Genomic DNA, 15,709 nt, shown 5'->3' with positions numbered 1-15,709 from the left:
CAGATCATCAACAGGGATAGTGGTTAGGAAAAGATTAGAGCAGCATATGTTTGCGGATCATCTTTAGGCAACTGAAAGACGCATCCATTAAGAACCAGCCACCAGCACGTCTCTGGCCCAGCAGACCACATGTGACGAATTGTCTTGTACATACCTATCATTTTCCTATATTGGAAAGAATGCCAGACTTGTGCAACTGTTGATTAGATTGCAATTGTTTTAGTTTCTAGTGGGTGGCCTGAAAAGATGTAAGCACTGCTAAAGTATTGTCAAAAGCTTTGCTTATAGGGCTACTACTGGAAGGAAAAGAAGCAATCCCCATGTTCCTGGTAGTGCTGAAAGATATATACCCTATCAGTGTAGAAGTGAGACTTGAGGTAGAGACAAGTTAGGAGGAGAAGTAGAAAGGAACAAGCAGAGGGACTAGACTATAACCTCAAGGGATTTCACAGAGGAGGATTGCAGAGAGGGAATTGCCATTAGATATAGAGGAGAAATGGTTTTACATGCAGCAACAGAACTATGACAAGAACCATGCACAGAAATGGAAACAGCGCAGGGGAAAGGAATGGCCTGCAGCAACAAGGAGAAGGGAAGACCCAATAGCTGTCAGGAGAAGCGAGAGCAAAACTCTGACTGAAAATGGTGGAAGATATTATGGCTTGATTCTGCTTCCATGTAAGTCAATGCAAAAATTCTCATTGCCTTTAATGGTGTAGGATCATGCTCTTAGAATGTTAGAGGAGGACGGAAAGATATACTTGGTAGTACCTAATACAGTCAGCCTTATTGTGGACATACCTCTAATAGTTGGCTCAGTGCAGCTACGGAGCTCAGCTCACTGAAGTCCATAAGAGATGTAGCCAGGGTCCGTAAAAAACTTCCATCTGGAAATCAGAACCACATCTTTTTTTATAAGTGTTGGAATGATCGAGATGACTGCATTTCTGTCACCATCACTCAGGCATTGCACATTACCTTTGATATTGCTCTGGAACAGCTGTGGAAATATACCATTGGGAGCTAGCTGATGGAAAATGCAACGGAGGAATTGCTTAGCCACACCGGCAGCATTACCAGGGATCATCATACTGAAATGAGGGAAAAAAGAGGGAGAAATTCCCTAGTGGATGAAAAATATTTCCCAAAGCTGAAAATTGGAGAAGGTAAAGAAGATCCTATTCTTTCTAGTAACTCATAAAGACAAATTCAGTTATGAATACAAGAAGATGGTAATAATAATAACAACTCCTAGCTCTTATAAAGCACTTTTCATTATTAGAACACAAAGGAGGCCAGGATCATTATCCACATTTTACAGATAGGGAAACTGAGGCACAAGGAGGTAAAGTGACTTGCCAAGATCACCCATCAGGCTAGTGGCAGAGCTAGGAATAGAACACAGGCCTTCTGAGTCCTCCTGGGTGCTCTATGAAAGGTCCTGATCCAGCAAAGTATGCAATCACAGGCTTAACTTTCATGACTTCAGCAGGATTATTTACATGGTTTAAGTTAAGCAAGTGCCAAAGTGCTGTGGCTTGATTCTGGCCTCAATAGCTAGTTTAATTTTTCCTGATTCTCTACATAGTGTCCGGAATGTTATTGCCATTGAGTCTTCAGGATTTGAAGCCCAATCCTGCTATCTTTGAAGTCAATGGCAAAACTCTCACTGATTTCAGGGATGCAGAACTTCCACACTTGGATGCAAGCTCCGATAAAGCTCATTCATTTATTCCTCTCTAGCACCTTCCAGCCAAAGATTTCAAAGCACTTTCCAATCATTAATGAATTAAGCAGCACAACCTTTTTAAAATTTCCAAAAATGAATGCAGCCCATGTGATGTCCCTGTATAAGGACAGTAGTCTAACTGCATGATCGGACATCACCAGTAGGTGTTCTCCAGAATTATGGATGACTGACTTAGGCTATGTCTACACTACTCCAGTAAGTCATAGAATCATAGAATATCAGGGTTGGAAGGGACCTCAGGAGGTCATCTAGTCCAACCCCCTGCTCAAAGTAGGACCAACCCCCAATTAAATCATCCCAGCCAGAGCTTTGTCAAGCTTGACCTTAAAAACTTCTAAGGAAGGAGATTCTACCACCTCCCTAAAGTCGACCAAAGTTATCCAACTCCAGCTACATGAGTAACATAGCTGGAGTCAACATAGCTTAGGTTGACTTACTGCAGTGTCTGCACCACACTGGGTCAATGGGACACACTCTCCCGTCAACTGGCCTTACTCTTCTCATCCGGGGTGGAGTACTGGGGTTGACCGGAGAGCAATCTGTGGTCAATCTGGCAGGTCTTCGACCCCTGGTGCATCAATCACCAGAGCTTCGATCCGGTGGTAGTGTAGATATAGACTTAGTTAAATGCATACAGATGAAAACCCTTCCCAGGGCCATAAACTTTATTCACCAGCATAATGGGAAAACCACACATATTGAGACATGGAAATGAGCTACAAAGGTGTGGAGTGAAATCTAGGATCCGTAAAGTCAATGGGAGTTTTGTCACTGACTTTAAGGAGGCCTGGATTTAATCCCTGATCCAGGTATGAATTTTTCCAAAGTTCAAGGAGGTTTGGATCTGGGCTTTTCGGTCCAGGCCCATCTCTAGAAAACATGAGATATTTGTACCCATGTAACAAAGGACAGGATTTGATCATTTGTTTATATATCTAACACACTTTTGGGGCGGAAATGGGGCGTTACTGTACCTTTCTGCTTGATTAGAAAAACAGGTACTTGACGCCAACCTGGAGTAAACAGCAGAAAATAGCAAGTCAAACAAAAGTACTGTTCATAATATTTTTAATCAAGCCAGTAAAATTACCAGTAAGTAAAATTTAGTAAGTAGACATTTTGGAGAACATGTTTTAAAGGTCACAGGAGACCCTTTGATCAGATGCACAGGGGACTCAAATTAATTTTTGTAAAGGGTAAAAGTCAAAGTCAGTCTTGCAATATTGTCATAAATATTTGCCAGCTGAGACAAATTCTACTTGCCCTCCCTTATCACCATAATGATAATGAAAGTATCTTGTATTCATACACCAAAAACAATTACTCACCCTGGGTAATTTGGAGAGCAGAAATTTGCAGGAATAGTGTAGGAACTGCATGCTGACTGAAATCAACAGGAGTTAGGCCCCTAGGTGCTTTTGAAAATCCCATTAGGCATCTATCTGCATCTTTAGGCTCCCAAATACCTTTGACAATCTGGCCCTAAGTCGCTTTAGTGCTTTGAAAATTTTACCCTAGATCTTGGGTCTCCTGACTCCAAGTCCTCTGTTCTAAACATCAGACACTATCATCTTCTCTAAGCAGTAAAATAGTAAGTCATTCACTTGTGATGCACAGGCATAAATATCATCTGAGTTAATAGACTGGATATAAGGGGGCAAGGTACCTCATAGTGTGTTTGCGCAAAAATAACTTCAGAAAAAAACAGAAAGTTTACTAGGAACATAAGAGCAAGTACACTGAGGCCATTTGAATGTGTTCATGCCCATATCTACTTTAGGGGGAGTATGCCTTGTTCTGCATCTATTCAAAGCAATTCCTTCATGGGCCTGTAACTGCACCTTGATTAGTAAAAAATGGTGGTGACCAAGACTGAACGCTAGGAAATGACAAAGTACGTTCACCATACTGGAATGCCCCAGGTTGTATACCATCTGCTTCACTAACAGACTCAGATGTGTCTCACAGAGGATGCAGTATTTCCACTTCAGTGAGGAAAATGTACCACGTTCCCCCCACACTTTGATAACTAATCTTCAGGAGCTTAATTGTTCATGGCTTCTCACTGGCCCTATTAGTGCTGTATTTATGAGTAACAAGGATGGATGGCATCAGTCTAGATTGGAAACTCTACCTCCTCCAGAGTTCATTATCACTGACAGCAGGGAACTGCAGCCTCAGAGTTAATGGAAATGGAGGGCTTGATTCTCCACTATCTTCAAGTGGAGTTCAAACATAGCAGAGAGGGAGGGCTGCAGGGAGCCAGCTGCAGTTTCAGGATCCTTGACCACCAAGCTCCTGCATAAATTCAAGCTGTAGGGGAGTAGCTTTAATTTAAACCACGGACATAAGGTTCCTCGGGGGTCTTATGCCAATGGAGAGTCAGGTATAAGAGAGCTCTGCTTCACAACCACCACAACCTGTCCTGCTCAGGCATCACTCCTGGAATACCCCGACAAACACCTTCCTTCTCTCTTATCCTGGGGGTTGTGAAAGCAGTTGCCAGAGAAGCCATCTCCACCAGCCCTCTGCTAGCACACAGTTCTCTGTACATGGAGAATTCTCCGGTGGTCATCTCTGCAAATGGCTTCATAGCACACAATGACCTTAGTTGACCAGAGCGCCTGGTCAAGACTGATCATTTCCCAGGTTTTGGGTACCATAACTGAGCGCGAACTGCATGATTATTATACACTCAACAGCATAATCTGTAGCAGCAGGAGAATTTCAGTTAGGTGCAAGATATTCTCCAACGAGCATTCTTAGGATATGTCTGCACTGCTCACTCCTCATGTGGCATGTAGAGTACCTACACTGCGTGCTCCCCCTAGCACAGGTATAAACAACAGTGTAGCTAGTGAGGCACTGCTTAGGCAAGTGGAGAAAAGACTTTCCTGAACCCTGTGGGTATGTGCCCTACATGGCTCTTTACATGCCCAAACAGTGCCTCCCATGTCGACACTGTTATTTTTAGCAGCATACTGTCCTGCTGCTGAAGCCTTTCACCACCACAGGAAGATGCCAGATCCATTCCCTGACACGGGGAAAGGCTCTGGCAACTCCCTGTGGTAAGGAAAGGGCCCAGTAGCAGGGGGAAGAGCAGGGAAAAGCTCTGGCAGCATAAGGATGCAAGGACTAGAACCCAGGTCTGAAGAGCCTGGGATAGCTGACATTCCCACCAGGATCCTGTGCAGAGCTCCAGCCAGGGAGCCCTGTTGAGAGTTGGGCCCATAGGAAGTACTACCCAAGGGAGCCAGAGTGACAGTATCCTGCGACCCTCTGACTGGCCAACCACCCTATTTAGCTCTGAAGGATGCCCCAGAAAGCTATCCGAGCAACAGCACAGACTTTGGGCCTGCTGTGATTCCAGACCTCTCCTGATCTTCAGCCTCTGATCCGAGCCTGACCCCAATTCCTACCTCCCAATTCCAGCCAGGTACTACCTCTGATTTCCAATCTCCGACCCTGGCCTGACTTTGACCCTGACTCTTGCTTATTGAACCCAGCTCTAACGATTCCTCTGACGCCTGGCTCACTGACTGTGTGGACTCCAGCCCAGCTGTGACCACCTGGCCAGACCACCTATGCCCTGATCCCTTACCCTGCCACAGGGAATTGCATGTAAGACCCTAGCAGCTTCCTGCTGCCAGAGCCTTTCCCTGCTGCATTCCCAGCCAGGACCTTTCACTACCATGTGTAGTTACAAAACTCAGTGTGGACACAGCCTGCTGTGCACTCAGCTCTAGCTACACGTACTACCAGTGGCATGCAATGTAGACACGCCTTTAGACAACTCTCTATGTCCTGAATCACTTACACTTCTCAGTATAGCTCTTCAGGGCATTGCTGTTGTTTCATTTTAACATTTTCAAAGCCTTCGGGTATAAGCTTTCTTCCATCTGTTATCCCGGCAGAGTATATGCCATGGAGGTTCTCATCTCTGAACCAAGTGGGACTGGAACTAGTGAAATTTATCATGCTCTACTTCACCTTCATTTTGGGCTGCCATTTTTCAGCTACACAGCAATGACCACAAAAAAAAAAAAAAAAGCGAGACACCACCTCAAATCTACAATACCATTGCATAGGGCGTGGTGTACTAGATTGGTGCACAGAGCACTGTCCCCTTCCTCTAGAGCCAAGATCCATCTGCTTCAAATGTGGTTTTGAGCTATCTGATCTGCCAACAACACATCCCTTTCAGTTCTCCTAGGGAATTCATCACAATTCAAGGGCACAAAAATCTTCCTTTCCTCATAAAAGAGAGAGAGAGAGGTCCAAAGGTTACCTTCCTACAGACTGCATGATGTCCAACAACAAAGGAGCAGCCAAATCTGGGCTGAGGTGAATGAATGTGGAGAGAACAACTATGGCCAGACCTAGTGTTTCTTCATCATACTCTTCGAGGATAGCCCCACAATCATGGCATCTGCAAGGAAAGTTATTAAAAACTAATATTATTTGTTCAATTAATTAGAAGAATCCATGTTACATTGAACTTTTTATGGCTAAGAAAATAGATTACTGTGCTTTAAACCCTGTATACAAAGCACTTTTCACTAGCCCCATCAACAGGCAATGTTGATCTGTGGCAGGTGGTCAGTTACTCCAGTCTGTGCTTTGCATCGATCAACAATAAAGCAATAATTTGATGAGATCAGATTACAGCTGTGGTTATAGACTTGAAGAGGAAATGATAGGATTTTTATGTGGGGAGGAGGCCAAGAAAGAGTCCCTTTGTTTTTAGAGATGTCTCTTTCTGTTCCAAACCAGTTTTGCTGCTGAACTGCTGCCCCCTCCTGCAATGCTGAGAGACAACTCTGAACGCTCTGAAATAGCTTTGTAACGTCTAATCATAAGGGAGAGGTCAGCTGCAGGAGAGATGAGGCAGGGTTTTAAAACCACATAAAAAGACAAACAAACCAGGGAAACTGGTACATCGCAGCCCAATAGGGAGGATTGGTTAATTTGATCAACCAATCGCTTATGACTCCAACAGATTGACATTTTAACTTAATGGGATGCTACAAGCAATTTCCCTCCCTTTGCGTCTCAACAGGAGGAGAAGATGCTAGCAAGGTTATGAAAATCAGTCTCATTTGGTTCTGCATCTGATGCCAAAGCTTTTGGAAAGAGGCCAAAGAAGATGCATGAAATGAGCCCACTTCTTGGGATGTTTAGCATTTACCCAACATAACTTCCAGTTCCACTGAAGACTCACACAACAGCCTTGCCCTTCTCTAGTAAGCATCCTGGCAGTTCATCTAGTGGCTAGAGCACAGGACTGAAAGCCACAACTCTTGGGTTCTACTCCCAGTTCGGCCATTGAATTAATGGGTGGCTTTAAGCCAGCTACTTTGCCGTAAAAAGAGTACCATCATATTTACTTACAGTGCCTCAATGGGATTTTGATCAAAGAATTAATGTTGGTAAAAGGTGTTGGGGATCCTTGTAGAGGAAAAGCATATAAGTGCAAAATAGCAGTAGTGGTGGTAACAGTAGTATTCAAGGTGCTGACTTACAGTCATGGCTTTACATTGCAATGGCAAAGCCATAGCAATTCAAAAAAGTGATAACTTTCATTTTAGGGAGAAAAAACAAGTTTTCAGTGGATTACAATGAGCCCTTACAGTAAAAAACAGAGAAAGCTCAATTGCAGAATTAAAGTCTTTGTTAATTGTGGATACAGTATTATTTCATCCATTTACATAACCAAATGTAATAAAAGTCCCTTCCTAGATTAAATCCATAGAAACAAAATCAGTCACGCACGCAATGTGTAGATTCACATCCATCTTAGGTTAAGACTACCATTTTGAGTTTAATTAAGGCCAAACAAATAAAAACCACTCCCAGTTTCAAGGCAAAAAGCTTTTAGAACCAGCCAAGTCCCCAAACTTGCTTACAGAAAATTCTACCCAATCAAGAGATTAAGCAGAGTGCAAGAATTAGTGAATTCCCTGATCGCTGCCATAGAAACTCTAATACTTGAGTGCCTCCTCCCATCCCACTATCCACACAGATGGCAATGGTTCTCAGAAACCTCATGACGTGAGCTTTTCTCACAAGATTTCTTTCAGTTTGGACCTTTTCCAAATCAGATCTAGAAAAGAGACTCCTTCAGGCATTGGATCTGACTCAGATCCAAAACCATTGCAGTGAATTCATATCCAAGAGTTTGGAGTGCAGGTCCCAGTTCAGGCCTATCTCTAGATCATTACAAAAACTCCTTTAAAGTAAGATTTCCTTTCTCCCAAGGATACAGTCTTTATCCTGTTTATGTTCCTTTAAAACTGGAGGAGTCCCATGCAACAGGTACCATGGGTCTTATCTCACTTGTATCAGTCTTACACTGGTGTAACAACCGTGCCTTTAATAGCGTTACTTCTGATTTGCACCAGGGGTAAGTGAGAAGAGAATCAGGCTACACACCTTTCTTTATGTACAGTACTAGGCAAACGGTCAACACTCAAATAATGAAACAGTACTACTAATACCCACAGCCACCACTTTGCACACACATACTCATGGCCCAGCATATTCATAGCACACCTGGTTTGCAACATTTTGAAAATTTTCCCTTGCTACAAAAAATTATGCTGCTTAGGAGAAAATTTGAGAATGTTCTTTCACTGAGTCAGGGCCCATCCAAATATGTTCTGAAGCTCAGTAGTTTTTAACTACCAAATTATTTGAAAGAAATAGAAACTGGCTTACTTGTCAGTCATCATAGTAGGTTGGTCATCGGCAAATTCTTCTGGGGCTGGTACAAACATACTGACTATACTGGGTGCTGACAGTAAGCTGGATTTGGTGGCACCTTGAAGTCATTAAAAGAAAAGAAGCAAGGTAAATGGAAATCTGGAATGGACATGTGTGAACAAAAAAAGCCTTTGCAGTGTATGTAAATAAAAATGTGTCTCTCTGGAGAAAGATACAACACATTCTTTGGTTCTGTCAGACTACTCCAATTACTTATGCTTATTTTATTTTTTAAGGGTCAGGAATTATTTTAAAAATTGAGATCCTAAGGAAGTAAAAGAAACAAACTGAAGGTGGTATGACTGCTTCAGTGTTAAATTTTCAAGTTTTTATCCCCTCATTCTTTAGGTAGAGTGGATGATCCTACAGTTAGTATGAGACTGGGTGTCAGGAATTTTAGATTCTTCCCCAGCTCTGCCCCAGAATTTCTGTGTGACTTTCGGGAAGGAAGTCACTTAACATCCTCTTTGCCTCCATCACCCCATCTGCGAAATGGAGATGATAATGCCTCAAGGATGTTGAGGCATAATTCATCAAGATTTGAAAAGGCTTAGAGATAGTTGGATGGAAGGTGATTTAGAAGTGCAAAGTATTATTAGTGTTATTTTCAGTTAGAAAACTTTTAAAGGCAAGCTATACCGAAGAGGCGGAACTGACCACCTACAGACCTGGTCATAGAGGCATACAAATAGTGCAGTCACATGTGGCTCCCCCTTGCCCAGGGGGCACTTCTTCTGTGCCCAAATCATGGGAGATGGGAGCAGATTCTTGGTTTAACAGGAAGGGTTGAAGGCAGTAGGAGCCTCATTAGGACAGGTATTGAATAGGTGGAGTATCCTGGTTGACAGGACTTGGATTGATGTTATAGGACACCATGTCTCTGAAACAGCTAACTTGTTCTCCAGAATCACAGCTTTTTTTTTGCTTTTTTTTTTTAAATTAATTTTAAAGGTATTTCTCTAGCTGTTATGGTTGTGAAAAAAACCTCTGGAACAATAGCAGAGAGAGGTGTGAACTGCCCCATTCATCTCAATGAAGTGTTAATGCAAGTGCCCTGTGATGATATTTTAATATCAACATTGTTAATTATTTCTTTTCTCAGGTAAGAAAGAACAGGAAAGGTCACACATCTACACAACCTATCAAGTACTGTCTCATTTTGATGCTACAAATGAGTGGCATTTGTGGGACAGCACCACTTCTTTTTCCCCAAAGTTAATTAAGCCCCACTGAGAAGAGCCAAACTCAAGGAACCCAGTGGAACTCTGATTATCGGTATGATCACACCTGCATGGTCCACGCTGAGTGGCACCTCATTTTGAAGTTGCACATGCGTGGAGCTCATTTTGTGGTTACAGCTTGGAAGAATACCAATGTCTTTTTCCCTCCAGTTTGACCCTTGCAGATATGGAAGGGCTGGAGGGTGACTGAAGAAGCCAGCAAGAAAACAAACAGCAATCTGAAGGCCTCACAAACAGAATTCACAGCTAATGTTGAAACTAGCCTATTGTAATCCTCATCACAGGTTAAAGAAACAAGAGGTGGATTGTCTGACTAAACCTGGTACAAATGGAGTTGCTATTGATACGGTCCCAATAGCTGCTGTTGCAAAGGCAAGCTCAGACCAAATGATCTATATGAGATCCTATTCTAGACTAATAGGGAGGGTACTGGGTGCTGAGTGCTGTTTTAATGAAAACAGAAGTGTCAAACAATTGTTCTGCTGAGTTTGGAAGAAAACATAATTCTTTTCTATACAAGCTAAGACCCTATCCTATATGTTAAGTAATGGTCCCTGTGAGATTACACTGGATGCAGCAGACAGTTTAGAAAGTCTTGAGAAGTCTTCAGTGATATGGGAAACCATCGAGAATGCCAGAAATAACAGTTTGATTGAATATGTCTAGCTAGTCTTTGCTTCATAAACTGATTCACTTTACCTTCCATTTTATCATCATGCTGGAAGCTTAACTGATTCCATCTCTAGCTACAGGTTACAGTATAGCATGCAAATGCTGGACGTTGACATAATCATGGCTACATAACTGGGAGTAAGGCTAAGCTGCTAATAATAAGAACACTTGTGCTGATCTTGTGGTGAAAAGTGAGAGAGGATGCGATTCAAACTAGAGAAAGGCTAGTTCATGGCGCCATTAAAAAGCTGTAAGGAAGACTGAGCAGTTTGGATGTCAGGAATGAGTGTTCAAATATCTAGGAAGTGGGGATATGGCGACTCAGGGAATGGGGCATACAGTCTTTCACTTCCAAGTCATCAGTTAAGTCCAGACGAGCTAGGCACTGACGAAGGCATCTAGGCATCCATCAACTACCCATGTCCTGTGTGAAATGAATTGGTGGTGTCACTCTAGTTGAACAGAACACAAAGCCACCATCACAACTGGTACTAACTAGCAACCTTGTTAGTAGTCTCAGCAGAGAGACCAAGTTTGAATAGACATGGACACTGAACTAACCTCTTATTCTTAGTGGTGGTCCCTCCAGGTCAGGGTTTAGGCAAACTGAGACATTGCACGGCCGCTTCCCATGCTGTATCTGTTCTGTGGATAAATAGACGACTTCAGACTGTGGTACTGTTAACGCAGCACCTATCGCCAGCACCACAAATTCACTCCAACAATTAAAACACCACCATCACCACACACATACACAACAGCTGGAAAACAGAGGGTTAAATCTCTGAGCATGAAAAGAGAAAAGAAGAGAAGAAAAGAAGGTAAAAGAGAGGTCCATAGAGGAAGCAAGAACTAGATTTAGCAATATCAAAGGAGGCCTTTTAGGAAAGCTCAAAGTCAAGGACATTTGGTAAGAAATATAGGGCTAATTGCAAGGATTCAGCAAGAAATGGGATATGTAAAGAGTCACAGAAAGAGTAAAAGGTAATGCTTAGGGACACTGAGGGATCAGTAGTTCATGGACATGCTTGTGTTGGCATAGGATAGACACACAATGAGTTTATTTTTCAGAGAAAGAGATTGGGAAAGAGAAGTTTGAAATGAGAGATGAAGAAAGAGAGGCACGGTACCCAGGTTAGCTGGACTGATGTAGAAAATATAAAGCAGCCACAAAATGATGTGATGCTAGGGATTGCAAAAGTTCCCTTGAAAAGTTCAGGTGGTGTCTCAAGCCATTGGAGGAAGTGACTTGAAGTGAGGTCTTTTGGAGAGAAAGGTGACAGATGTTGAAAAGAATGCTAGTGGATTCCCAACAAGAACATTAAGATGCAGCTCCTCAAAGATATAGTGAATAAAATATTGACTTGCCCACTTGGAAGACAGGTTGAATAGCTCACATAAGAGGTAAATGATAAACTATATAGTTCTATACTAACAGTGGGAAACTAAATGGGAAATACTAAATGGGAAAACAGGGTTACTGTGTAAGTTATGCTAACTGAAGTTTCTGTGTGAGACAAACTTATTTGATATGTCAGAAGGCTACCATGGACCCGCTACCAATGACAAATTCTGGACGAATGATGTGGGGAAGGTTAGGAAGGGAAACTGACAATCCACTTCATTCTGAGGATGGATATCACAAGAGAAGCCATGCCTCAGAGTCACAAATGGAATGGGACTGATGGGATTTAAAAGTGAAAACTGAATTAAGCACAATTTTTTAGACCAATCTCCCCACTAACGTGGCAGTGGGGACATTCAACAAAGTACTACGCTCCAGGTCACTGTTTTACAGTTCTCTCCCACCCTCTTGTCACCTCCTGGTTTGCTAGTGAAATTCTAGCAGCATCATTCCATTATGGCACAATGAAACATATGCCAGAATTCATCATCCTTTGACAACTTCAATGAACTATAGAAGATTTCACACAAGAGAAAAAGAATGAAAAGAAGAGGTTAAAACTTTTTTCGGGTGGTTAATGGGGACATTCTGTACTTAATTCAGTTTTCACTGTCTGCTTTGCATTTCACTCTTAATGAGAAACATGGAAACCCAGTATGAATTACTGAGCGGAAACCCCATGAGTTCTGCATGAGCTGGCAAAAGACTCCCAAGCCTCTGCCTATGGGGAAGTGAGAGTCTCCTTGGCATAAGGTTTAAATGCCTGATGTCTCAGTATGATGCGGGGGGAGGGGGGAAAGGTTTGTCTTTATAAAAATGATTCACACACACCAGGTGAAATCCTGGCCCTGCTGAAGTCAGTGGCAATACTCAATTTGATATCAATAGGGCCAGAATCTCACCTAGCTGTATACAAAACAGTAATGGTCATTATTTTAAAGGAATAATATCCCACTACAATGGATCCATGCTGATTCACACCAGCAGAGAATCTGGTATAATTCCACTGTAGACCTGAGCTTGGTTACTTTTCTCCAATGGAAGAATGGCAATGGCTCACTTATATTCACAATAATTGATCACCACAGAAAGAGGCACTAACTGGTTTAAGGGAATGGAAATAAAGAATAGAGAAGCATAACTTACCAGTGTCCCACGTGCTGATATTATGGGGCGCACTAGATTGGTGTTCCAGCTGTCTCTTCATTAGCTGGTTCATTGTCAGAGCTCCCAGGGAGCCCCTTTTCATCTGTCTGAACTGAGCTGCAAATCAGAATTTGAAAAGAGTTCAGAGAATCACACAAGCCGCTCTTATTCCCCCGATTTTGTCCATCAGCATGAAGGAGGTACAGATAACATCCACAAAGACCAGCTGCTTGCTCTCAGAATTTTATTCAAAGTAATCTGCTCTATTCACATAGTTGTATATGGTGAAATTCTGGCCCCACTGCAGTCCATGGCAAAAATCCTGTGGATTTCAGTAAAACCAGGATTTCACACATAGTGTCTACTATTAATTCCTTGGCCTGTAATCTTTATTCTAAAATACAGTGAAATGTGTTCAAGACACCACTTTTCTTAGACATCCCTAATGCTTAAGAAACCACCCCAAAGTATCGCCAGACATCAAGTCAGACTGTGACTAGCCCATGTGTGCACACGCTGCAGGAGGGTGTCTTCCCCAACAACCCCCTTTCATTTGCACACACTATTTTAGAGTTAATCGAATGACAGTCTCTGCACCTGGGAAAGCATGAGCTCTGCTCCCTCTAGGCACCCCTAGGAAAAGAAAGTGGGTGAGGATCATGGCTTTGTGCCCCACCCTCTGCAGTGGCCTGAAGAGTGCAAGACACATTATGTGACTGGTGCATCCTGCAGTCTCGCTGAACACCCTGCCACTCAGGAAAGGATTGCATCTCTCTCTGAAGCTCTCCAGGGGTGGGGTGACTCCATACCATCTTGTAGACAGGCCAGCATGGAAACAGCACAACATGGCCCTTTGTCCCCTCCACTTTTATTAGAAGACCTCATTCTTTAAGTAGTCAACTTCTGCTGGTCCATCAAGTTGCCAATTCCTATATTTTTTAACCTACATTGCTGTATATTTTACTGAAAATGACTAGTTGTGGACAATACTCCCTGAATAAACCATAATGTAACCAGCAATTAAGACCAATATTGTAATATATTTCCCTAAAACTCAAATGGAAGGAGAAACAGGTGATGGGATGCTCCCAACCTATCTTCTTTTTCCATCCCTTCAACAGGAAGCATCAAGATGGATGAGCATGGCTCCTTTATCAACCCAGTCTGAGCAATGTATTTCCCCCAATGAAACCAAGACTCATTGCCTGAAACTGATTCTTGGGTCCTTAATCCGAAAAGCACTCGAACATGTTCTTAAATCCATACCTATTCTGGAAAGCTTTTAACCATGTAGATTTAAGCATGAGTTTAAATATTTTCTTGAAGTCAGGTCTACATGATATCAATGTGAAACCTCTTTGTCATGATCATTTTCATTTGCAACTAAAAGAAATCTAACATAGTTTAAAAATAGTATTAACATGACACCTGACAGTGCAATTATAAAATGCCCAATAGTAACCAGCTAAGCTTAAAAAACAAAAACAAAACAAAAAAACAGTCCTTGACATTGTTAACTGAAAAGGCAGAACTGGAGATGAGCACAAGCCATAATGTTCAGATCCAAACTTTGTTCAAAGTTTTGAGGCACTTAGATCCCAGGTCTTGGGTTAGATCCATCTCAATGTCTAACTGCAAAGAAGGTTCAAACCCAAATGAAATAGAATAATGGAATCATAGATAATGTAGGACTGGAAGGGACCTCTTTAGGTCACTTAGTCCTGTCCTTTGATCTGAGGCAGGCCTAAATATTATCTAGATCATCCCTGACAGGTGTTTGTCAAAACTGTTCTTGAAAACATCCAATGATGGAGATTCCACAACCTTCCGAAGTAATTTGTTCCAGTGCCTAACTACCCTCACAGTTAGGAATTTTTTCTTAATATCTAATCTAAATCTCCTTTGCTGCAATTTAAGCCCATTACTTCTTGTCCTGATCTCATCTCATAAGGAGAACAATTTAAAGAACTTTCTAACAGAATAAGTACCAGTATCCAATTTATAATAAACAGAGCGATAACATCCACTGGGAATCTGCTCATCAAAACAATTTCATACACATCATAATGAGAAGCATTGTAGGATTTCCCCCATTTATACAATACCCTTTCAATATATCAAAGCACATTTAAACTCCATTCGGATTCAATAACAAAATTATCCAACTCTGCAGCAAACCAAACCTTGCATAAATGAGCTTCAGGAACTGAACCGAATTGTGATTCCATTTAATATTTAACTTTTTTGTTTTGTTTTGCAGCTGCCTTTCACAGCAAATTAGCAGAAAAATCTAATTTCCATCTCTTCCAGTGCAAGGGATTTTAAATAGATGCTTTATCAGTTTATCAAAGACCAAATTTCCCAGTGAAAGAATGGCAATTAATTTCAGAACTGACAACGTTCCTGGGAGTGCAGAAGACTGTTAAAATCTAGGAAATTATCTCTTTGAACTTCCTTACCAGCTTTTATGATTGTAATTCAAGTTTTTTTTAATGCATATTCAACATTATCAAAGTGGTGTTGAGTTGGTTCATGTTTCCAGAGTTATTTACCTGGTTTCTTAAGGACAGCTGTGATTTCAAACGTTGAAAAAACAAAAAAGCTGCCTCCAGTCTTTGAACTGTATTGGAGCCAAGTCGGTCGCTACAGAAAAGCATGTGACATTTCACGTAGTAGGATTGTACCAACAGAAATATTAATTCCATGATCTGTTTTCTACCAATAACTTGAAAA

The 15,709-nt window shown here is 41.9% G+C and overlaps 1 protein-coding gene across 15 annotated transcripts in view; it reads right to left on the bottom strand.

The window, feature by feature from the left end:
- The window catches only part of UNC79 (unc-79 homolog, NALCN channel complex subunit), a 150,642-nt gene that overhangs the window by 44,374 nt on the left and 90,559 nt on the right, over nt 1-15,709 (bottom strand). For 13 of the 15 annotated variants that reach the window (XM_043549113.1, XM_043549112.1, XM_043549106.1 and 10 more), the window contains 7 exons: nt 12,977-13,093; nt 10,987-11,070; nt 8,468-8,570; nt 6,039-6,179; nt 2,725-2,763; nt 979-1,091; nt 802-887 (listed from right to left, as the gene is read on the bottom strand). In XM_043549113.1, the coding sequence (XP_043405048.1) occupies nt 802-887; nt 979-1,091; nt 2,725-2,763; nt 6,039-6,179; nt 8,468-8,570; nt 10,987-11,070; nt 12,977-13,093 (683 nt within the window). Of the gene's footprint in view, nt 1-801; nt 907-978; nt 1,092-2,724; nt 2,764-6,038; nt 6,180-8,467; nt 8,571-10,986; nt 11,071-12,976; nt 13,094-15,709 lie in introns of all 15 variants that reach the window. The other 2 variants (XM_043549119.1, XM_043549109.1) reach the window with 2 other exon arrangements.

The sequence above is a fragment of the Chelonia mydas genome, chromosome 6, assembly GCF_015237465.2.
Source record: "Chelonia mydas isolate rCheMyd1 chromosome 6, rCheMyd1.pri.v2, whole genome shotgun sequence".
In the NCBI taxonomy this organism is placed as follows: domain Eukaryota; kingdom Metazoa; phylum Chordata; order Testudines; family Cheloniidae; genus Chelonia; species Chelonia mydas.
The sequence above is the reverse complement of the archived record's forward strand: the minus strand, read 5'-3'. Positions and strand labels throughout refer to the sequence as shown.